Source organism: Magallana gigas, chromosome 2, assembly GCF_963853765.1.
Source record: "Magallana gigas chromosome 2, xbMagGiga1.1, whole genome shotgun sequence".
NCBI classification, from domain to species: Eukaryota; Metazoa; Mollusca; class Bivalvia; order Ostreida; family Ostreidae; genus Magallana; species Magallana gigas.
In genome coordinates, this window is record NC_088854.1 from 32,763,119 (window position 1) to 32,787,322 (window position 24,204).

At 36.2% G+C, this 24,204-nt stretch overlaps 1 protein-coding gene and 1 long non-coding RNA gene across 7 annotated transcripts in view; one reads left to right on the forward strand and one right to left on the reverse strand.

Moving 5' to 3' along the window:
- Window positions 1-556: 556 nt before the first annotated feature.
- LOC105327015 (streptococcal hemagglutinin) lies at window positions 557-22,541 on the forward strand. 4 transcript variants are annotated; one of them, XM_034446013.2, is made up of 10 exons: window positions 557-718; window positions 2,874-2,961; window positions 4,050-4,191; window positions 4,744-4,810; window positions 4,945-5,028; window positions 7,761-8,186; window positions 10,488-11,542; window positions 13,130-13,225; window positions 14,126-14,606; window positions 15,512-22,541. In XM_034446013.2, exons 1-10 carry the CDS (start codon window positions 703-705, stop codon window positions 20,068-20,070), a joined length of 7,014 nt encoding a protein of 2,337 aa, XP_034301904.2. In that variant the 5' UTR covers window positions 557-702; the 3' UTR covers window positions 20,071-22,541. The 4 variants fall into 4 exon arrangements, with proteins under 4 accessions (XP_034301904.2, XP_034301906.2, XP_034301905.2 ...); XM_034446015.2 differs by having other exon boundaries at window positions 14,213-14,606; XM_034446014.2 differs by having other exon boundaries at window positions 7,761-8,147.
- Window positions 22,542-23,620: 1,079 nt separating this feature from the next.
- LOC105327013 (uncharacterized) overlaps window positions 23,621-24,204 on the reverse strand; it is a 41,755-nt gene continuing 41,171 nt past the window's right edge. For all 3 annotated transcript variants that reach the window (XR_010711020.1, XR_010711019.1, XR_010711017.1), the window contains exon 11: window positions 23,621-24,151. This is a non-coding gene — a long non-coding RNA (uncharacterized lncRNA). The remainder of the gene's footprint in view (window positions 24,152-24,204) is intronic.

Genomic DNA, 24,204 nt, shown 5'->3' on the forward strand with positions numbered 1-24,204 from the left:
TTCTGTTATGTTTTTATTTATATATTAATTTTTCTTTTGCTTGTCAAGATATGCATGTCATAATTTTAAGTTAATTTTACGTGCTTGCCGAAAAATATTTTTGTTTAATTAAAAAAGGCTCTCGCTTGAGATCAGTATTATAAAAGTTGATTGACATATTTTTTACCTACGTGTACTGACAATAGACTTTTATCATATCTGTGTACATTGTTATATCGTCTGGGTTTTTGTTTCTATCCTTTTTAAACTCCAAAACATAACGTTAGAAGCCTATTAATTAATTCACTATATAATTGATATAATATCCAACATGTTATAAATCTTATCTGGTTATGATTAAAATTATTAAAAATATGTAACGTTACAGGTATTTTAAAATTATCATTTTTTTAAATAATTTTAAGTATATTTAGAATTTCGTCGCTTTTATCCCCATTCGTTTTCTGTTGGGGTTTTCTTATAGGGACCAAGAAATCCAATGTTTTCGTGTTATTAGATCGTCAGAAAGGAAATCCCCTTTGGATGTGATTCCCTTTCTCCAAAACGAGACCGTATGTAGATTCGTGACGTCATTATGGAAAATGGCGGCTTCCAAATCGAAATGGCTTCTTTATGTCAAAATGTGTTCAAATGATACGATGTCTTGACTATAAAGTTATCTGAATCACATTTTTTAATGAAGCAAAATGCCATAGTGTTATAATGACCGACAAATTTGGTAAGTATGTGGGATTTCAACAAAAACATGGGCTTCGACTGTGTGTAACGTCAGTGTTTTTTGTAAACAAATGACCTCTTTTTACAATCGCTAAAAAATTAACACGATGACTTGCTTCCGTGACGCTTTCTCATACGTCAATAATGAGATATAGTTCTTTAAAAATGGTGTAAAGGGGATTTTTGGTATATTCTTGTTGTCTCCTCGGGATTAAGCTAAAACTATAGTCTATGTATTTAATGATGTCTTTTGGAAAAGAGAATATTAAGATTATTCAAACAATGTCATGGTTTTTTGCAAAGTGACCTATAATAATTGTCTTGTAGTACATTTGAAATTTTGTGTATCACATTTGATACGCAAACAACGCATTATCTAATACATGCTTAAATTATCACTGATAGCTGTTCATGAGAATGTTGATCACACATAACCCAGAATAAGAAGGCTTTATATAGTTGTAATACATTGGTTAAATGATTATGACTCACAATAGACTATGATTTTTATTCTGATGAGCATTAAACCTAATAAAAGTAGGTCAAACTCTCAAGAAAGGTCAGATTTACCTTGAATATATTCAACACACGATATATGGTATGATCATTATAAGGATTATTAGCCAATATTTATTCATTTTGCTTTAAATATGAAATGTGTATCAATCCTAAGAAACATGAAAATATAAAATGTTTCTTCAGTTTCATATCATTTTTTAAAAATCTCTCTCAATGGCTGTTTTTGTGAAATTACATGTAATCATATAAGATTTGAGTTATCTCCCATCGTGTACCATTAGAGGGTAAAAAACAGCCTGTGAATAAAAGTTAGTTAGCATAAACCAAGTTGAAAATCTTGTTCTTACAGAGCAAAAGTGTTTGTACACTGAATGTTTGACAGAATAAAAAAAATGAGATTTAATTTCCTGGTGTGAAACATTATCTTACCTGACAATGATATCATTTTACTGGGCTGGACTGATGGGGGAATTTGTGTACCGGTAAATATGATTTATTAAAGCTGTAATATAGTTTAGTGAATGTTCACAATGAATCTAATTTATCAGCAGCCCATGGCAAAAGAGGTTGGAAAGGAATTATAATGTTAAGGTCAGACGACACGTTCCTTGAGCATCTTTTTTGTATCTCCTTGTTATAAAGAGTTCCAGTAAAATTATTTTAATTTAAAATCGTCCTAATTTGATTGAAATTTTATTTATATATAGAAATATATGCCTAGATGGCCAAGTGGTTAGAGCGGTGGCCTGCTAGGAGCGCATGTTTCATAGGTCGTGAGTTCAAGCCCCAGCTCCGGTGAAGCTCCAATATAGTGAATTTTCCTGTGCTGTATATTTTTCATATCAGCAATTCAAGTGTATTTTTAAAATGATTATATAGGAGATTGCATATTCTAGTATTTTGCAGAAATGCCTGGTAACTTATCCTAATTTTTTGCAAAAAAGCTTGTCAAAGTAGTTGTAAATCAATAACAAATTCCTGGAAAAAGTTATATAAAATTGAGGAACGTGTCGTCTGACCTTAATTTACTAATTCTAACGGAGAATGATTATTTATATTATATCGTAGTATGTAAATTATTGTAAACTAGCTGATGGGGTATATTGCCTTAAGTTGTATTTCTGAATATGCTGGTAGCATAGAACTATATAAAACAAATGCAAACAAAAAAGAAACTAACTACAATATCTGTTTAGACAGCATTTTCTATAAGAAAAAACTTTGAATCAGATATACATCATATTTCACTTACTACAAATAAAATGTCATGTTTAACAATGAATATTCAAAAAAGTTTTGAACTTAAGAATGTTGATACATGGATTGTATTTAGAAACACATCTTGAGGTTGGTTTTGATGATTAATTGAATTAGAAATGATTGACAATTATTATAACTGTCGATCGATTAATTCAAACTGATTGTAATTTCATTTTCATATTGGATTTTAATTCAAAACATTTTAAGCTGCTCTAGTTAAATTGGCTATATCAAGGTTAATTTAGAAACAAACATGAATAAACACAAACATGTTTATCTGTTGCTCACAGTCAACAACAATTCAACAAATCAAATCTGAAGCAAGCAAATGTTAATGTCTTGAAATCAAGATGTAAAGTTTCCTTTGTATACTGCAGGACTAGGGAGCGGTCATGAAAAAAGACAGACGATGAACGGGGATATTGACGATGGACCGGCTCCACTCTTTATTTCTGAGGAAGAAAAGTAAGGGACATTGGACGGTGATTTGATGGCATGAATTCAGGATTTTTCTGACTTATTTTGTGGTCCCAAACCTCCTATATTCCTGTTGGCTTTTGGGTGTTTTTTTAAAAAATCTCATATAATAATGTATTTTTTCCCTTTTCATATTAAAATTTTCCCATGATTTGAACCAAGATTAATTTTGGGGGAGTAAGAAATAAACCTTAAAATGAAATCAAAAAGAAATTCTTTGTATATTTAAAATTTCCCAATCTGATCATTCAGTGCGTCAAAATTACCGGTATTAAAATCGATCTATAGGCTTTAGGGTTTTGGTACGTTGAATAAGTCAGGAACAAATCCAGGGCAGTTGATGCTGTATATTCACACATTAACGGTAGTCAGTGAATGGGTATGAGTAATTGATATGTTCTGGGCAAGACATACATGTACTAATTTTATTCAGATGATTTTTCTCATAAAATGGTTAAAAGTATATTGTATTATTTAAATATAATATAGCAAATATACTGTGAAAAAGAATTACGGGACTCCGGTCCTTTTTGTGAGTGTGGTGGAAAGGGTTTGTGGTGTTTTTGATTAACCGTCAGCACAATACATCTTGCAGGCAAATGGAAATATGAGAATCGAATTAGGCAATTATAGTCCTAGATTTGAATCTTACATCGTTAGGTAATATTGCTGATTACTGCAGGTGACAAAAATTGGTTTTGTTTGGTCTTAATATAGTGAAAGAAAAGGTCATGATTAGCAGGAATGTATCTAGTGTTAAATGACTGTTGATGGAAATGATATTATGAATTGTAATTTAGACTCAAGTAATATTTTTAGTTATGTAAATCTTGTTTATTTCTTATTATAAGGTATAGTCTTATAAATCATTGATTTTCTGTAATTTAAGGGGAAGAGGTAGTGGGTGGGTGGGGGGGGGGGGTAGGCCTGTAAATTGATTTATCATAAACAAACTTTCCTTTGTTCTGCACTTGTTTATCAATTTCTTTACATACAAGAATGCAGATATATGATTAAGAATGATTATGAGAAAATGAGAGTTTTAAATGTTGAACTTGATCCACTCTGTCATGTAGCAGTGTGGTGGAGAAGAAGAAAACAGTCCACAACTCAACAGAGAAGAAACGGAAGGAGCAGATTCGGCACTGGATCCAGCAGATTGGAGAACAACTGCCTCCTCTGGTCACCCAGAAAACCGAGAAGGAAAGGCATGGAAGGGTAAATTCCATTACTTCCTCCTGTCTGGTCTGAGGTTTACCTGGTCTCCCAAGATTTAAAGAAAACTGTGATACGGTCATACCTTCCTTGATTCTGACTTCCTTCTTCCCAATAGCTTTTGAATATCCTAAGAAAGAGATTATTGGTAAAGGAAATGGATCCGGACTGATTTATATGTTAACCAGATAAAAAAAATTACACAATTGAGATGTCAACTCAAAAGGAGTGCAGAGCATTTAAACCAGTTAAAAAAAGAAAATATTTCAATAGGATTGATGAACTTACAGTGAACTTTAAGTGTTCAAAAACACATGTCAATCTTTTAAAAGTACCAGTACTTTGATTATTAGTTTCGATCCAGTAGAAGCTAGGTCTAGTCTGGGGAGGGAGAGGTAGGTCAAAGACCACTACCCCCTAAGCCCCCGAGGCCCTAAGCCCCCCCCCCCCCCCCATCCCCTTGAAGTTTTGATATTAGAGGGTTATTTTTATCATTACCATTCGCATTACAGTAAGACTATTTTTTTCTGATTTTGAGGTGGGTTTTTTTTTCAGAGTACCTTAGAAATTGTGGAGAAAGCCTGCAACTATATCAAGGAGTTAAAAGCAAAGCTAGAAAATGGTATTGTTTCATATTTATTTCAGAGGTTATGAATAACGGATACATTGATTACAATTTTAATAATTTATCATGTCTTGATAGCTTTGTGCTGCAAGTTGTGTGTAAACGTGCAGCGTCCTTGTTGGCTTTTTCAGACGAGGAATTGCAGAAGGTCCGGTTGGAGCTAGATAACATGAGGGCTGAAAGAGACCGGTTACAGGAAATTCTTAAAATGGCAGGTAGGTAAAAAAAAAAATGGGACAAGAAACAGCATGCGATTGGGAAAAAAAATGAAAATATTTACAAACACTGAGTAATTATTTGTCCATCATCTGCCATAGATGGTATGGTCTGGTCTTTTTTTTTGTTGGTTTTTAGTGTCCAGACAATCACACATTTCAATCAATGTGAAGATAGGCACCATCAAACTTTAACAATTTGATGAATATTTGGCAGACAGTGTGTCACAACCCAAATTTAGGCTATTTGAACTTATTTTGGAATTTTATTACTCTACATACCAAGCATAGGCACCTAACATTGTATATTTTTTTTATTATGAAAAAAATATACCCTTTACCTAATAATGCACTACATCACCGCCATCTTGGATTTACCTGTATTTAAAACTGTCACGTCACATAGAATTCTTGCTTGAAACTATTTTGCAATCCTATCTGTTTTATGATTGGCGCTTCAAAGGATTCAACCAAAAATGGTGCATTACACCAGTCATTAATAAAAATCACACCTCAATCGACATCTACTTCCTTAGATATGTGACGAAGGTTAAAGGGAGGTTTTACACTATTTTGTTATATACTTCGTGTAATCCCTTCCAAATTTAGCACAGATATGCATATTCAAAAGGCATCGATTTTAAATTCGATCAACATACAAGTGAAACTGATAGAAATAGATAATATACTGTCAATTATAACTTTAATTACACAAAGTTTATATAAACATGTTAATAAATGCTTATGTTTTGAAAAATTGACACAAACACACAGTGCTGTGAAATCTTACTTACGTAAATGTGACAATTTCTGTCCTCTCGTTTTACATTTATCACATACCAGGTATCTAAGGCAGTAGATGCCGATTGAGGGGTGAATTTAATTAATGACAGGTGTAATGCACCATTTTGGTCAAATAGCTTAGGTGTTGGAGGACGGATCCGGAGATGGAGAGGATTGCAAAATAATTTTACCGATGAGTTTCAAGCAAAAATTCCTCGAGATGTGACAGTTTTTAAAAAATCTAAAATGGTGGCGATGTGTACCTTGTGTATTAATAGGTAGAGGGTAAATTTTTTTTATCAAGAGAAATATAAATAACGCCAGGTGCCTCTGATACCTAGGTATAAAATGCAGTAAAAAAATGTCAGGGTTATGCCTTGCACACTTTTAGGCCTATGTTGCACATGTCGCAAGCAATTATCTCCCATCCGACCATGGGTGCATGAGAAGAAAATATCTTGTAGTTGATTAAAGGAATGTTCAATGTAAGGAGAGCATGATAAGGGATTGGCCTTTGATGAGACCTTTGTTTATCCGATTGCTGTTTTCACAAAACGTGGTTTAATGCTGATGCAGTTGCAGTGCATGATGGGTGAAATTCAAACAGGTTAAACTTGATGTTACATTTTTTGGAATCATATTTATTCGTGGGGGTCAATGTTCGTGGGTAGCCAAAATTTTCCTGTTAGTGGGGATGTAATTTCGTTGGTAGTTTAATCGGAAAAATTTGAATGAATATTAAACAGATGATTGTATATAAGTTTGTGGGGATGTAAATTCGTGGGCAAGGGTTACCCACAAAAGCCACGAATGTTGTTTCCCTCACTTATAATGATGATTCCACAATATTGCACGTGAATATTAAACCTCATGATAATTTTTGTGCTCGAGATGACAGTGTAAGAAAAAGCTATGCAGACTCTAGACAGTGGCTTGAGACAATATGTAAAGCCTTGCTCCACCCAACCTGTTCTAAAAATGGATCAGGGTGGAAAATATGATCTAAAAGTGCCCTTGTGCCTATCCAATGTCCAGTTGTTACTTTTTAAAGCTTGAAACTTTCAGTAAGCAAACATAAGTCATGTGCTTTTGGCTTGGAACAAAAGAAAACAGTCTTCTGGTTGGAACTAACCCTCTCATCTTTTTATTAAAATTCATTTCAAAACTTTTAAAAATTCATATACAGCTTGGGAGGAAAGACTGATTTATCACTTAGTAGACGTTACATTGTTACAATGAATATCCTAAGGTGCCCGTGGAATAACACATCATCACAAAATGGCTGATCGCTGATCGAAACAACATATTGTTTTATTAAAAGGATTTTATGGACTGAAACATGTAAATTACTCCATAGCCGAGTGGATAAAGTGTCAGACTTGTGATCCGTTCGAATCCCGCAGGGGATTTTGTTGTTACTTACAGGATTAATAATTTTAGATATTCATTTTTTATCCCCAAACTGCAAATTTTTCGCTTATTTGACATTTGTACAGTTTATTTATCATTATATCTTTCATTATCAAAAATTTCCTGTTAATTTGAGTGGCTTTTTCCAGGTGTGTTATTCAACCTTAAACTTTACTACCCAGTGTCAATATTACTAAATGATAATTCTGTCTTGTTCGTTGATTTGTTTTCATTGGTGACCTTATCATTATTGTTTGACCAAAGCAGGTGTGAATCATTTACGACTGAAATGTCAGAGGAGTTTCTGATATTTCAATATTAGCAAACAGCAACAAACACAGTATGAAGCAGTGTGATGCAAAGAATTGATTTTTTTCAAAATATTGAATCATTTATACATGTACATACTGGTCTGAAGTGTTAATAAGTATCTCTGCAATTAGAATATAAGTCTAGTATCTCACTGTCTCTCTCTCGTTCTTCAGTCTTGTTTGTTATGCAGGAGGTGAGGGATTATTTTTCCAACTGGTCTTTTCTAGGATATGCTGCCACTCAAGAGACACCGCCCCCGAGCATGGCAGGATCCGGGCAAGAACCAGTGGTGGATCAAGAGCAAAAGAAAAAGACCAAGAAAAGAAACACCATCAATCTGCAGCTGGACCTGAAAAAGCAGCAACAGGCCGCGGCAGCTGCTGCTGCCCAGCAACAACAGGAAAGCCAACAGCAACAACAAAACGCAGCATTGGCGAACGGTGCAGCGGGTATGCAAGACATGCTTGCACAAGGTATTGTGGGTAACCCCATGACAAACTTTCCTAACATGATGCTAGGTGGTGCAGGGCAGCAACTGATTAACCAACAGATGTTTATGAACTCCATGATGTTCGGTGTGCCCCCTGCTGGTGGCAGTCAGATGCCCATGGGAGGTAATCCATGCATGCAGGCTCAGACCCCTTTCAATCAAGGTCAGAGTCACCAATGGTGTCTACATTTTATTCATAGTGCCCCAACCCTCTTTTGGAAAGATACTGTCAAAGATTTAAAAAAAAAAAAAGGCTTCTCTAAGAAGGGGGAGGGGCTGGAGGTGCATTTTAAGAATTGAGAAAATTTCTATTTAATTCTATGAAAAATTTTGGAGGGAAGTGGGGGGGGGGGGGGTAGGGTATGATCAGTTTTGAAAAAAACCCACTTTAGATAAATGTAAGAAAAGGAAAGCAAATTTATATAGGCGAATGTAAAATAATCAACAGCCTTGCATCTATGATTTGCCTCGTGTTGTCATGTTCTGACCTAACCAAGTCACTTTGTATTTGTTCCTTAATTCATTGCACTATCTTTCCAACCCTTCACTGTTTCAACTGTTTGTACTAGTCTATTGCTGGTAATTTAATTGTAGTTTAAATTCACTCTAATGATATCTGGACTGGGCTGGAGGGGTTGTTGTTTTTAGTTTAGCTCATCTGAACCAAAGGTTCAAGTGAGCTTTTCTGATCACCTGTTGTCTGTCGCCCATTAGTCTTTGTGTCTGTAAATTTGTCACATTTTTTGCTTCTTCTCTAGATTCAGACGTAGTACAAAGCATTCCAATGGAAAGGGGTTCTAAATTGTTAAAATAAAGGGCAAAACCCTTTTTCAAAGGAGATAATTCGTTAAGAGAAAATGTTTAAAAATCTTCTAAAGAACTACAATGCTACATACATATCGCAGATTTTAAAATCTTGCTTTTATTTTTTGACCAGATATCAACTAAATGGAACTATGACAAATATTTTGCATTTGCAACTTTATATATATTCTTGCGTTTTGTTGCAAAACATTTGAATCATTGAATTAAGTACAGTCTAGACTGCCTTAGTGACTCTCTATATTAAGCGACTCTCTCTCTCTGTCTAACACGACCATATTTAGGCCACCCAAGGTAACTTTCTATATAAAAACCCTGTATTAAGCGACCTTTTTCCTTAAGCGACCTAATTATTTTAGTCCCAAAATGCTGTGTAGACTGTTTTAAGCAACTTTTAGCAAATTAAAATGGCTTTCCAAGCTGAGAAACAATTAGGTGTGTTTTGTTTTGATAACCAATATAGAACATTTATCACCTTTCATAATAACAGTTATTACCATTAACCACCATACATGAGAATCCAACTATATATCCCACCACCATGGATTAGGAATTTTTATTTTTTTTTATTAGGTAAGATTTTTGATGATCAGTCTAGCCCCCCCCCCCAACTTTCAATTTGCTTCCAATGCCACTGAAAAAGTTATTTCAAATGATCGAACCAGTAGTAACTTCTATTGCTTTTTGTTTTACCATTTTTTGGATTTGGCAGGAATTAACTTTAAAAAAAACCCACTTTCTGATTTGATGAATTATAAATCAGAAACAAGCTTTCATGACCATTTCCAATTTTTATTTTATAGGCAAACACAGATTCACATTCGAAGCAATAAATATGTTTTTCAGTTTCGTGTTTTTGTGACCTTTCCACAAAATGGTTGCATTTAGCTAGTCCAGAGTATTTGAATGTGTTAATTAGTAGAATTTATGGAATTGCCATTCCTTTGGTTATTTTTTTGATACACGTTAAATAAGTATGTCATGTAGCTGTTTTTGTGTACACAGATCAATCTACAGGGTGTTAATGTTTGTCACAGGTTGCTTTACCAGTAATATAGAGTTTCAACATGCTCCATGTAAACAATCTGCAGTTCAAAATAACACTCCTTGTCATCCTTTCAGTTATTTTTCTCTCTGTTTTTCATAAACATGAAAAAACAAATATTGTGGAATCATCATTGTTCCTGGGGGACCAATGTTTGTGGTTTACATCCCCACAAACCTATACACAATAATTTGTTTGTTTTAAAATTATCCCGATTATACTACCAACGAAATTACGTCCCCCGGAACCAGGAGAATTTTGGCTACCCACGAACATTTACCCCCACGAATAAAAATGATTCCACAGTAACTTCAAATTCAAAATATATTTATTCTTTGTCTTGCCCTTAATGCTACTTAAATGAATCAGAAGGATGTCAAATTATCTTTTTTCTTGGAAGTACTTCTTGAAATCAACATGATATATAGCACGATATATTTTTGGACAAAGGATAAAGTCATTTAACTGAAATGGTTTAGAGAGGATAAAGTTAAAAACTGTTTTATACTGTCCATCTTAAATGTTATTAATTATTAAAACTATCATTTTTTATACAAAGTTTGTTTACAGATCCAGTTTCTTTTTTTCTCATTTCAGGTCAGACTTTGATGGGACAGCAGTCGGATAAAAACGCTGCCGAGGCTGGAGCAGGGTTACTCCAACTGGCCATGCAAGATGCTGGCATCACCCCCAGTAGTAGTAACAGTAACTCCACACAGCCAGAAGAGTCCCTGACGACCACTTCAGGTCAGCGATCCAGCGCCAATGACCAGAGCATGTTGGGATCCGCCCTTCACACCCTCGCATCTGTAGCCTCAAATACTCAGAATGTGACAAATGTTTCACAGATCCCTGCGAGTCAAGTTCAATCAAACGCTTCGTTGATTCAGACTGGCACAACCACAACCACCACCCAGTCTGTCAACTCCATGGCACCCATCATGGCCACCGGTCAGCAGAACATGAATGGGACGATGAACATGTCCTTTGGACAGCAGCAGATGGCAACAAACATGATGCAGGGCAATCAAGTGATGAATTCTGGGACGCCTAATGCCATGCAGCAAATTATGTTCATCAATGAGCAGGGTGTTCCGTGTATTGCAAACGTTCCAGTGGGGATCGATCCCACTTCCCTCGGACTTCCAAATATGGGAAAGCAGATTGTGGGCATGGATAAAAGTGGGAATTTGTTGATTCAGAATGTGTCCGGACAAAAGGATGATCAGCAGGCACTTTTAGCCAACACTCTGGCTCAGCAACAGATGAATCTGGCAATGCAGGGTATTCAGCAGCCTTTTCAACAAGGGCAGACAAATGTCTCCATGGGAGCCAACAACATGGTACAACAGCCTGTGAACAATCAGCTGGCCCTGAACCAGCAACTCATGCAACCAATGCAGGGCTCAATTCAGGGCCTGAACAATCCCCCAAACCCCCAGGGCCTTATTCTGCCTGCCAGCCAGACTGGCAATCTTCTGACTGTTAATTCTGTTCCCAATTTCTCAAATCCACAGAATCAACTTCCCCAGGCCTTGCTTTTACCAAACGGCCAAATTATACCGGTTGTGTCTAATCCAAACTTGTTTGCGCCGGGTCAGGCCCCGCCCAATCAGCTGATTACGCCAGGAGGTCAGCCAAATGGAATGCAGGTTAGAAGAATTTCCTACTGAAAAAAATATATTAGAGTTGTGTGATTTTCGTTATTTATTTGTATAACCCTCCTTTAATCACACTTTTTTTTAACTATGCATAATAGAAAATTTATGATTTTCAGTAAATGTCAAAGTGTTCTTCTTCTTCTTCTTCTTCTTCTTCTTCTTCAAAGATCAATAATAACACACCGAGATGTACTTATGTTAAATATTTGACCTTGACCCTTTTCTTTACTCAAGGACAAATTAAGAAAAAGAAATTATTTTTTCTAGACCATAACTTTAACATCCTTTGACTTAAAGACTTCAAACTTAGAACATAGTTAGATGATGTTTACCTTGACCTTGCATTCTATTCCAAGGGAAGAAAAAAACATTCTCAGTCATATCCTAAATATACATTGAGAGGAGATCTTCAAACTTGAAACAAAAAACAATTGTAATACACTTATATGTAGTGTTGTTAAATTTTTTTTACCTTGACCTTTATCTTATCTCAGGGTCAATTAAGATGGAAACAAAAAATTTGTCCAGAAGACTCTTTAACCCTTTGATTGAAAGGTTTCAAACTTGAAACATGTATGGATGATATAAAGAAGAGAAAATATAGCAAATCTTTAACCTTAAATATTTTGACCTTGGTTTATTTTGAATCTCAAGGTCATTTGTGATATGAAAAATTTATCCTAGTCATTACAAAGGAATTCTTTAAAGGGGCATGGTCATGATTTTGGTCAAAATTGATGTTTCTGGTTTAACAATGCTATAGTAGGGCATTTCTAATAGTCCACCAAAATTTTAGTGTCAGTTGTCGAGTTTTATGCAAGATACAAAGCTTAGAAATCTTTGTTATGTAAACAAAGCTAAGGTTATGTTTTTGTTTACATTTTGAATTTTCTGGGCTTAGACCTAATGTGATGAATGTGACAAATGTGAGGAACTGTTTTATTCTTTTAAAATTCATTGGCAGATAAAAAAAATCTGCTTGAAAAAGAATATTTTACATATTATTGAATCAATGTAAACAAAATCATGGCACGGGCCTTGTTTATTTACCAAAAAATAGTGATCTGTGTATCTCACTTATAACTCGATGAGGGATGCTTAAATTTTGGTTGACTATCAAACATGCCTAACTGAAGCATGAAAATATTAATACCAGAAAAACATATTTTGACTAAAATTGTGATCATGCCCCTTTAATTTAAGGACTTTGTACCATATTTGGATGATATAAAACAGAGATGAACCATACTAAAAAATATTTGACCCCAACCTATTTTTCAAGTAATTAAAAAAACATTTTGGCTGAACCAGAATACACTGATATGACATTTAGACTATAGTTAACATTATATTTTTTTACCTATAAAATTTGCCCCATTTTGCTAACCAAGGGGAGAAGTTGAGACATGTTTTTTGTTTTTTTGTTTTGTTTTTTTTAAAAAGAACAATACCCACTGGTTAACTTTGGTTTGCAGAGTTATCTTATATGATCAGTTATTGTTTTTTGAAGGGGGGGGGGGTTAGATAATTAAAGGAGACTTTCAAACATTGTCTTTCATTTTGACCCTTATGTTTTAGCAGGGAGCTGGGATCCCCCAGCGTTTACCTATGCCTCAGAACATCATGACATCAGATGGTTCCCAGATGATCGTCACAAGCACTGGACAGTTTCAGGTAAATCGGGCCCTGTGTTTGATACTGTTGATATACTGCGGAAACACTCAAATTCCTTGGATCCAATACCGATACTTGGGAATCAGCACCCAAAAAATGAAATGTTAAGGATCATAATGTTCATTTGTACACATTGATAAATTAATTGCAGTCCAATCCACATTTTGCAAAAGTTGTTCCCCTTGATGGGGTCAACCCAAAGGTCAAAGGAAAAAAAACAACTTTTTCCTTCTTTATTCAACCAAATATTTGGGCGTCCTGTGAAAAAATCTCTCGGAATTTAATTTATTCCTTCGATTTGTGGGTTGCCCCAATTTGGGGCAATAAAAATTCAACGTGTAAACGGATTTCTAATGTCAAATGACGAAGTTACAACAATCTAAAGTACAAAGGCTACTGTGGGAAATGTATGGGTTTTCCCCCCAAAGATGGCGGCCAAGGGACATAACTTTTGTAAAGTGTGGATTGGTCTATATTGAATAGCCAAATAGCAAAAAATGGTAGTTGGTGGTTATTAATGGAAAATTTAGTTATTCTCCTTCTTGAAGACTAATTTTGTTGACAATACATGTATAATATATAATATGTCAATATTTTACGAACACCAGTGAAGGATTAGTGGTCCAACATCCATAAAAATGAGTTTCTGCTTCTACTGTACACGTTAATTGATTTGAAAAACTTGTTTTTAACCTGTAATTTTCTTAAATTAGCAGTCATTTCAGCAAAGTACATGTCATTCTTTGTGTTGTTTGGTGATAATATGATCAGAAATCAGTAAGAGTTAATAAATTAATAGATTTCTAGACTATTTCTTTATGCTGAATCTCAGTAAGTTATTTGCAAGCAAAACAAATAATCTGGAGGTCAGTGTAACAAAATAGGACTGTTTTTTAACAGGTTGCTCCTCAGAATAATTTGAATATTCAAGGGCAAGCTGCAGTACAACAAGGATTGCTAATGACAACAAATTCCATCCTTCCGCAGGTGTCTCCCTCCTCGAGTTCTACGGCCTCCGGAACCACCAGCTTGGTGACGACCTCCGTCATAACCAGCACCGTGACCTCAACCTCAGGGGTCAACTCCAATCGAAAGGTCAAGACCTCAACAAGTGCTAGTACAACCACCTCTCCCGAAGAAGTGTTACTGAGTCAGAACCAGGCAAATCTGGTTCAAGCCGGAATAGACAGTTCTTCAACTGTGACATCACAAGTGATGACCTCTGACCCCAACAGTGCTTCGATGAAGATTCTCAATCCCCAGTTACAGAGTGTGCTGCATGGACAGTTAGGTGGGTCAACGGCGCCCATTCTACTGACTATGAACTGTAACGGACAGCCCACTAGTATTCTTGTAGATCCAACCACCATGCAGGTTTTAGGTAGGTTCTAAAACAACCAGTTGATGAATGCATTAATCATTTTTTTTTAATGATAAATTTAGTAACTGCTTAATTTCACATTGGAGGTAGAAGATTTTACTTTGTTTTAAAAATGTTGCTAGAGGGACTTGTTTTAAGAGTTGTTGCTTTCTATTTAAGAATAGCCTGGTCTTAAATTTATTCTCTGACAATTGTGGCAAATAAAGTGAGAGTAAAATGAGGGATTTTTTTTGTATACAGTAGTTTTTCTTTAGATTTAGATATTTTTAGGACATTAAAACATTCAGTAATAATTCTATAGTTATGTGTACTGTCACACGTAACGATGTGATAAGAAAAATTTTAAAATCTAAATGTAGCACATTAATTTTGAAATGTTATTTGCTCATGTTATCCCAGTTTGTCAGAGGGTTTATCAAAAATTGATTATTAAAATGCTTATTCATAGCTGGAATTCCAATTTAGATGTTTGTCGAGTTTTCCATACCTGTAAGGCAACTGATACTGTTTTAATTTTGCACCTTATTGTAGGTGTAGGTTAATCCTTAAATTATGTCCAAGATCAGACAATGTTTATACAGTGCATTGTTTTTGCTTGAAACTAAGTAATCTCCTAACAGTTAAGAGAGTTCTGATGATGCATTGACAATTTTGAGTGGGAGAATTCATGTTATTGTCTTAAGAAGGATTCAAAATAGAAAGATTAACATAGTGATAACTGTGTTGTTGACTCAAAACAAATGTTTTCCAACAGAAATAGGATAGGCATGTACTGAATACAATACTAACAAGAAAAACATTATTTTGACTTGTCATGCTGTAATATCTTCTTAGTTAAAATTATCAACATTCCTTTTCTTCATGTACATGTGTGAATTGTTAAAGGTTAAATTCTTATGTTTCAGGAACTGTGCAAACTCAGCAACCTCCCCAGCAACCAAACCTGAATCCTAGCAACCCTGTGGGCACTAGCACCCCCAGCAAGAAGAACAAGAAGAATGCTCAGCGTGCCATCTGTCCCAAGCCCCAGGTGTCCAATACTTCTAGTGCTATAACTGCTGTGACTAGTGTGATGAATCCCATTGTTGGGACGACAGTGACTTTGCCCACTCAGGCTAATTCAGCTGTGGGATCAGGTGTGTGGAATTCAGACAAGGAATCCATGGAAGCGTTGCCCGCTCCTAGTGCTCCGGTTACCAAAAAGTCCTCATCCAAATCCAAATCCAAGTCTAAAGCCAGCAAAGCAAATTCAGAAAACCAACTGGAAGTGCAAACAAAGACTGACAGCAGTGGGGAAATGGGAGAACAAGACATTCTGGCCAAAGCTGCTGAATCTATCTTTTCCAATATCTCTCCTGTGAATTTTTATAATCCGGCAAATGAAGACAATCCATTACAGATTGACACTAGCGTTTGCGAAGGAGAGGAAGATGGAAAAGAAAGTGAATCGCCCAAAAAGGATGCAAGCAAAGGAAAAGTAGGTGCTACAGACAATTCAGCAGTGCTAGATTCAGACATGTCTGAAACTAATGCTGACGATGTGAGAAGCAAGAGTAAAAAAGACTATCCTGGCCCTCTTAAAGAGCAATCGCCGGATGAGAATGACATTTTAACAAATATTTTGAAGGCAGCAGAGTCCAATGAACAAGAAAAGACATCTGAAGGTGGAAACAGTTCCAGCAATCAAGTGAGCGAGAGTTTGTTTGATATGATGTCGACAACAACGGTGGAACCTGCTAAAAAATCCAAAAAATCCAAGAAATCCAAGGCAGGAAATAACACTGCTGAAGCTGATGATGCTAGTGCAAAAAATTCAACAGCAATAAATGTTTCAGAAGGAAAATCCAGCACGCAAAGTTCTAAAAAATCGAACAAAAAATCAAAGAAAAACGAACAAGAAAATACCTTAAAGGAGACCGTTGATGAACAAGAGTCCTTAATCTCGATGCCTGAAGAGATCACTTTCTGTGAAAATGATATTGAGGATGTGTTGAACCAAGTGGAAAAAATGGGAAATTCGTTTGGGAGTCCCACAGGAAGTGTCGGTGGTAAGAAGTCTTCTAAGTCCAAAAAAGACAGGAGTGAAACCGCTGATTCTGAGCCAGCCAATAAAAAGAGGAAAAAGAATCACTCCAAAGAGAAATCCAAGGAGGCTGATCCATCTCAACAGGGTTCGTCTGGTGCCAAAGCCTCTTTATCAGTGTATGACTTTGATGAGGATACAGACTTTTCCACTCCTCTTTTTCCATTTCACCAGACTAGGAACATCAGTGGGAATTCCAATGCAAAGAACCAGACCACGGCTTCAGGCAGTGATAAAACTCCTACCTCTTCCTCCAGTCCGCTCTTCTCCATGCCGGTGATAACCACAGAATCGAGCTCAACAACACCACTTTTTGAAGACTTTCCTATGACGCCCAAAAAGCGTGGAAAGCACAAAAAGAACAGAAAGGCAGAGGAGAAAACGACAGAAAATTCCGTTTCCCAAAAATCAGATAGTGATCTTTTAGACTCTCATTGTGTGGATAGACTGGATACTGAGACCAGTATAGAGAGTGATAGGAATTCATTCAGTGAAGTGTCCAAGAAAAACGGTGATAATCCAATGGAAAAAATGGATGTTGAGTACTCCTCGAAAGACAATGGTTTCTTTGATAAAACTGACACAAGGCAGCATTCTTTATCTTTTCCTAGTGAACAAACTAACAGCAAAACTTCTACATCCGTAGCTTTTGAATCTCAAGGGAGCAAGGAACAACAGGTGTCAGTGGGCACGCAAAACATGGATACGAACAGACTGGACAGGACAGAGGGAAATCTGAACTCCAGCAGAAAGTCTGCCATGCCCAGATCTAATGCTGATCCAATGACCAATTTGACTGTGGATACAAATGATATTGAATCCACAGTGAACAATTTGTTAGGATTGTCCCCTCACATGCTCTCGCCAAGCAACCAAAGCAACTTGAGGCAGAAACAAGTGCAACAATCGCCACAGCTGCAGACCCCCAAATCTGCTTCCCCGGCCTCCCTGAAGTCGCCTATGGCTTCACCCGCCGTCACATATCAACAGCAGATGCATATGTCCAATGATCACATCATGTCCAGAACCTCCATTTCATCCTCCATATCGAACAATCCTGAACTCTCCTATTCTGCTGAGTCCCTGTTTAGCTCCCAGTCCAAACACTTGGACAGTTCCCGGAGTTTAGACACAAACTCCAGTAACTTGCAACAGACATCCAAGATGTCTGCTGGTTCTGATTCCATAATGAAGTCCAGTGAGGAAAGCTCAAGTGCGGTCAGACCCAAATCAATATACTCTGCTGACAATTTTGTGCAAAGTGCTAAAAGTGACAAGTCGTCCAAATCGGCCCCTAATGTGATAAGTCCACCGATGTCGACAAACTTGTCCCGCGTTCAAAATGAAAATAGCTCCGATGGATTTAATTTCAATAACATTGGTCTCAATTTATCCACCCCTACCACATCAGCAAATTCTTTCATGGATAGTTTGACAATGTCTCCAATCATATCAACGATTGCAAATTCAACCTCATCCTCCACACCGTTCACTTTCACGTTATCTTCAGTCTCCTCCACCAACACTACATCCACGGCATCAATGATGCAGTCCTCCTCATCGCAATCTCAAAATTCAACACACCAAGGAAACCACAACTTTCCGTTTTATTCTCCACATCAGTCGCCGCAACGACCACCGTCTCACCACCAGCGACAACCAACAACATCAGCTTCGCCACAGCACACAAATTCTGCACCAAACAACATATCATCCAGTCAGCCTCAAAGGCCTCCAGTGAACAATCTCTCAAACTTTGACTTGAATCTACCGCCTTCCAACTCGCAAATGCCTCCCTCACAGCCGTCACAGCGGAGATCTTCTCGTGGCGAGCATGATGCTAGGATGTCCCAGCACATGCCAACCATGGCTGAGTCACAGTATTCTTATGGAATGTCAAGAAATTGTTCTGTCCAGGAACAGAGGCCAAGGGAGCCAACTTCGATGCCGCGAGAAGAACCCCCCAGCTTTCCAAATATCACAGTTACAACCCATGAGGGACCACTTAATATGGGCATGAGCAAATCTAATCCACACAAACGAATGAACGACATTGGACAAGGAAGTATGTCCTCCAAATCTAGTGGTGACTCCAGGACAGATAGGTCATCTGGAGTCGGTTACAGTATGAACAGCAACATGCAGCCATTTTTTCCACCTCCCAACTTTTCCAACTCCACCAGTAACCCCTTGGAGACTCCACCTTTGCACCACCGTCCCATCCTAGGGAGTGACAACCAGGGCAGTATGGGTGTCCGGGGCTTTGACCCAGTTTTTTCACCCTCTCAAGGTTACAATCCTGTCCAGCAAGGTTTTGGGAGTAATAGGTTTGAAAGCAACAACATGCCACCCTTTTCACAGAGGGATTCGGGGACCCAGCCGCTGAGTCACACTCCTCCCAATCAAGTGATGGACGGCCGCAAGTCTGCCAATCCTCCTGCATCTCAGACGGCCAAGGCCAACAAACAGCCTTCTCAGCCCATGCAGGGAAGCCAGTCGAACAGAGCCATGAACGGTCCCCCTTCACACAGGTCAGGGCCCACACCTCCACAGGCTCAGCCCCAGGGTTCCCACAGACCAAACCCTCAGCAACAACTCTCTCAACCACCCTCTCAACAATCCAGATCAAAGTCATCAAGCTCAAGTTCAAGGTCTTCGTCAAAACAGTCACAAAAGAAAAAACAAAACTACGTGGAGATGGAGAGTGGTATACCCCCACACCCTGCCATGTTTGAGGCCAACAGAATGACACCTCTGTTTCCCCTACCCCCAGCCAGATCTCCTCCATTCCCGGCAAACTTGTTTGGTTCGGGACCTCATCAAGGTGCTTCTATGTCCAAAAATTCTGAACTCAGTAGTCCTTTCAACCAACTGTTTCCCCAAGCCCGTCCGCAAAATGGACTTGGATTTCAGTTTAATAATTTTGGAATGAATAGTGTCCATGGTGCCATGTCTAACTCGCCCCAGATTACCCCTCACTCTGGAAGTGTCACTGTGACTCCGCACATGTCAAATTTCACCTTCACAAACATCTTCTCGGACGTGAATAACTCTTCACAGAATGATGCGCTAAATATCTCACCTATCAAGTTTCCTCATCCGAATACCATGCTCCCTCCACAAGGCATGGATCCAAATTCACTTCATCATCCACATCAACAGGGTTCATCCATCTACCACCACCACAACCGAGCTCATCCATCATCCGTCATCCACAATGCCATGAACATCAATAGCATACTGGGCCATAATCACCACAGCTTTGATTCTAGGGGAATGTCGCAAGGAATAAATACCTCTGTGGCCCCTCCTTTTCCCGGACATGGGCACCCCCCAGGGTTTGGAATGCCCCCACTCAATTTCTCCATGCATGACACATGAGACAGATGGTTTTAGGGAAATTGTTTTAACTGTTATCCTCCACATCTGATTGTTCTATTCTTAACATGACCAAATGTTTCTTATACCTATGTACTTATGTGTATTCCAATGATGTGCCATACTAAAATTCCACTTGGTGTCTATTAAAAGTGAACTTTTTATGATTTTTTTTCCCCAAAAGTTGTATCTAGGTTGATAGATTGTAGATTTTTTGTAACGAAGAGATTATAAACTTTTTTTGGAATAATTTTTTATTTTGGTCAAATACACTTCTAATACAATTTTTTTTTTTTTTTTTTTTTACACATGGCATTTATTTTTTTGAAGGTGTAATCATAAAGGTTGAACTGTTTCAATTAATGTCCATCTGTTGGCTTGTTACCCATAAAGCTATACATTTTATTTAATCTTTTTTTTCTATTTTATTTAAATGTCTTTTGACATTTGAAAAAAAAATCACAATGAACATGCTTCAAATGAAAATGTATGCTGAAATCTAAGATGAGCATTTAGAAACAAATTTTTTGTAGTCCCTGTTAGACCGTAAAATTATGAAAGATCATGTCCTCAAAAGAAGAGAAAAAGATGTACCGGTAGTTTAAATTATGATACAAATGTAGTAGAGTTTTTTTTGAAATTTTCAAAAATGATCACCATGCAAACAACTGGTGTAGATTGTTGCTAGTGAACAAAAAATCTTACTATAATAATACTTTATATATTCTTCTAAAATTATTCTCCCATTGAAACTGTTGCAAAAAACTTTAAATTTATATTGGTGCAGAGGTTCTTGGGTATTCAATTGTCGGATTAGACAAGTTTAAATGTAATTTTGTTCTCTTCTGCCTCCTTCCCTTTTCTTGGGCAATTTTGTTAAATGGTTTACTAGTATGAAGTTTGAGAGAAAAATATAGAGAAATTACATTGTGAAAAATTGGTTCCATGTTAGTAAGCTGGGTAAAACACCATCATTTGTAGCAGTAAACTAAGGATTGTTCTTGGAGAACAAGGTCTTCCATTTCAATTTAATGTTTAATATTCACGACAACCCATTTTTAAACTGGCTCAATTTCTTCCTTTTTTAATCTTTAGTTTGGCAGAGTATGTGAATTGATTCTTTTATTGGTTCTTGAATTTTGAAATTTGATATTTTTATTTTGATGAGTAAAATAATGGTACTGGTAGTGAAAGGGAAAGAGTTATCCTATTATTTAGCAAAATAGTGCCTTAAAATATCAAGGCTATTACCAGCTGACAAAGCAAAGCAAATTTTATTTTGATATTACTAGTACTGGCATTGAATTCCTTAGAAAATGTTGGTGTTTTATGTTGTAATTAAAAGATAAATTTTCAATACTACTTTATGATCATACTACCAAATCTTTTTGGCTAAAGCAGTACAAACTCATGGTATATTTTGAGGCCTGCATAATTCCTTGAAAAAAGTATGCTTATTTTGGGGGGTTTTCCCCCTTTTTATTACAATGTGGTTTACCATAAATTAATTTACATACATTATTACCCATTTTTCTCAATGATGTTAATTTTTTTAACAAATACATCTCTAGCTGATGCCTAGAGCCTTTGCTGTTATTTGTTGTTCACTGATGGTCAGAGAGTCGGATTTTTAAAAAAAAACAACTTTCTTTTGTTTTTTACTCCCTGTTCTTGCTTAATTTACTCCTTTTTATTATTTACTAAGCTTGCAATGTACGCATTGACAAAAACAAATGTTTTACATCTTTTGTCTGATTGAAGTTAACATGGCCTAGCTCGGATCAGCTGACTCCACACAAAAAAATGTCAATACACTGCCAACTGATAGGGTGGGTGTCGTTTCTGTCTTCTTGCTTAAACGTTTCTGTGGTACTTAAAATGTGGATGTTTTATATGAGTGAGAGAGAGAGAGAGAGAGGAGAGAGAGAGAGATGACTGATATAAAGAAAGCGCATGAGAAAGGTTGTCTGTAGCTGTGCTATTTGTCTAATATGTAGTTTTATACATACAAATAACATTAAAACATTTTTTTTCCCTATGAAATCTATATACATGTATAGAGAATATTGTATGCATTGACAAGGCTTTTGAAAGACACGTTTTTTGCAAACTGAGAGTGAAATTATGTAATATATTAAATATATATATATATGTATATTAAATTTGATATGTTGGGCATAGAGCTGATCTTTGTTGCAAAACATATCAAATTATTATCGAAGAACAGAAATTTGTCATATTTTAATGAATTTCTCAATGTTGTTGTTAGTATTAGACACATCACTATATTCATGTTTTTATAAGGTTGTATATATTTGAATACACAGAGAGTAAAAACTGTGTATGTTGATCTTACATTTTCTCCTTGTAACTTGTGATAAAATAGGTCATTGCTGCCTATTTTAAGGCGTACCATTTTAAATATATCATATTTTTTGTACAATTCATTAAACAAATACAAAATTGAATTGATATTAATTGTTATTTGGTTTTTTTTTTCTATAATAACTTTTAACGTAATTGTATTAGCGAGTAAATGAAAATTTTAATTATTCTACCGGTACTTACTAGGGACAATCAAATTCGTCAGAGGACTTGATAAAGTTTTCTTTCCAGGAAGAATTTGAGCACGGGCTTGAACAAAAGTTGAATGCATAATATTATTAAATATGTTTCTATAAAGTGGTAAATGATTATTGGATTAGAAAAACTACAGCCAGAAATTGCATCAATTTTTATGTCATATATACAGCAAGTGAATGCAACTAAATGAGAATAGTGGATTGAAATCTATGAAATTAAACATCCCTCAATCACTTTAAAATAAGTCATACTTGACTCATTACATTCATATTTTGAAATTTCAGCAGTTTTTTCTCAAACTCAATCAAACATTTCTGAATGAGGATTCTTTCAGAAGAATATGTGATCATTTTCAGCCAATAAAGATTAATTATTGTTTAAATTAGTACTTCTTCAATTTAAACCAATTCAATTATAGCATTATTAGTATATGTACTGCAATATCAATTCCTTTATTTAAAGAAAAAAAATCAAACACTGACACCACTACAGCAAAAATTTATTCCATGTACGTTTTTACCTCTTGAGCAAAGTACTTGGCAAATGTTTTATAATCTTGTTCAGTCATTTTCCCAAATTTCTTTGCAAAGACTTTATCGCTGAGTCCTAAAATGTCTTGCAGAAGAGGATTGCTGTTAATTTCACCCTTTTCTTTCTTGATTGTCTTATAAAACCCAGCTCTCTCCAAGAAAACATGTCTTGTTTGAATATGTAGTAGCGAATAATTGAACATGTTGGAATACATCATTTGTCTCTGTGATATACCCATGGTGTGAAACACGTAATCAAACTTCTCTTGTATTGTTTCCATGTCTTCAAAAATAATGTGTGGGGACATTATGGTCAGTTCCAACACATCATCTGACTTGAAAAGCTCTTGTAGTGTGTTGACCCGTGCATTAATTTTGGCTGGTATCAGTGATAATACTTCCGGATGTGTTGTGACGACTCTCGTGAATTTACGATCAGTTCTGTAAATTGATCTCAAAAACACCAACAAAGCGGACAGTTCTGTTGGATCTTCATCAGTGATCCTGCCGAAAGACAGAAGTATTTCATAAATACCTGAACCTTCGAAGCCCTGATCTTGCAAAACCTTGAGAATGGGTTCCATGTTTTTGCCTTTCAGGAAATGCGGAGATTCTTTCATGAGATTTGCTATTTGATCTGCTGAAATGTTAGCACTTGACAGACATTGGAGTTTTTTCATAACTTCCTTCAACGATACTGAATAAAATGTTTTGTCTTCTGATCGGATTTTCTCCAAAGCACTATCCACAAACTCAGTAGTCCATTTCCTTTTAGATTCTTCTAGTTGTGTTTCACTGTGACAGCTGCGTTGCAGAATCAACCTCGAAAAATATTGTAAATAATTTCTTGGCGATGGATGATCTGCACAAAGCGTAATAGGATTGAATCTATGCCTTAAGAGTGGAGAAATAATGGCTTGCAACACAAGTTGCCGTCCACAAAATAGTGACATTGTACACTTGTTGAATTCCTGCAAATATTATGAGACAATTATCAGAATATGATTTTAAAATAGAGTATAAC

Excerpts from the sequence above, each read along its gene's own strand:
- LOC105327015 (XM_034446013.2), top strand. Across the intron at positions 11,543-13,129 it reads GTCAGCCAAATGGAATGCAG|CAGGGAGCTGGGATCCCCCA; the intron begins GTTAGAAGAATT and ends CTTATGTTTTAG. Across the intron at positions 13,226-14,125 it reads CAAGCACTGGACAGTTTCAG|GTTGCTCCTCAGAATAATTT; the intron begins GTAAATCGGGCC and ends GTTTTTTAACAG.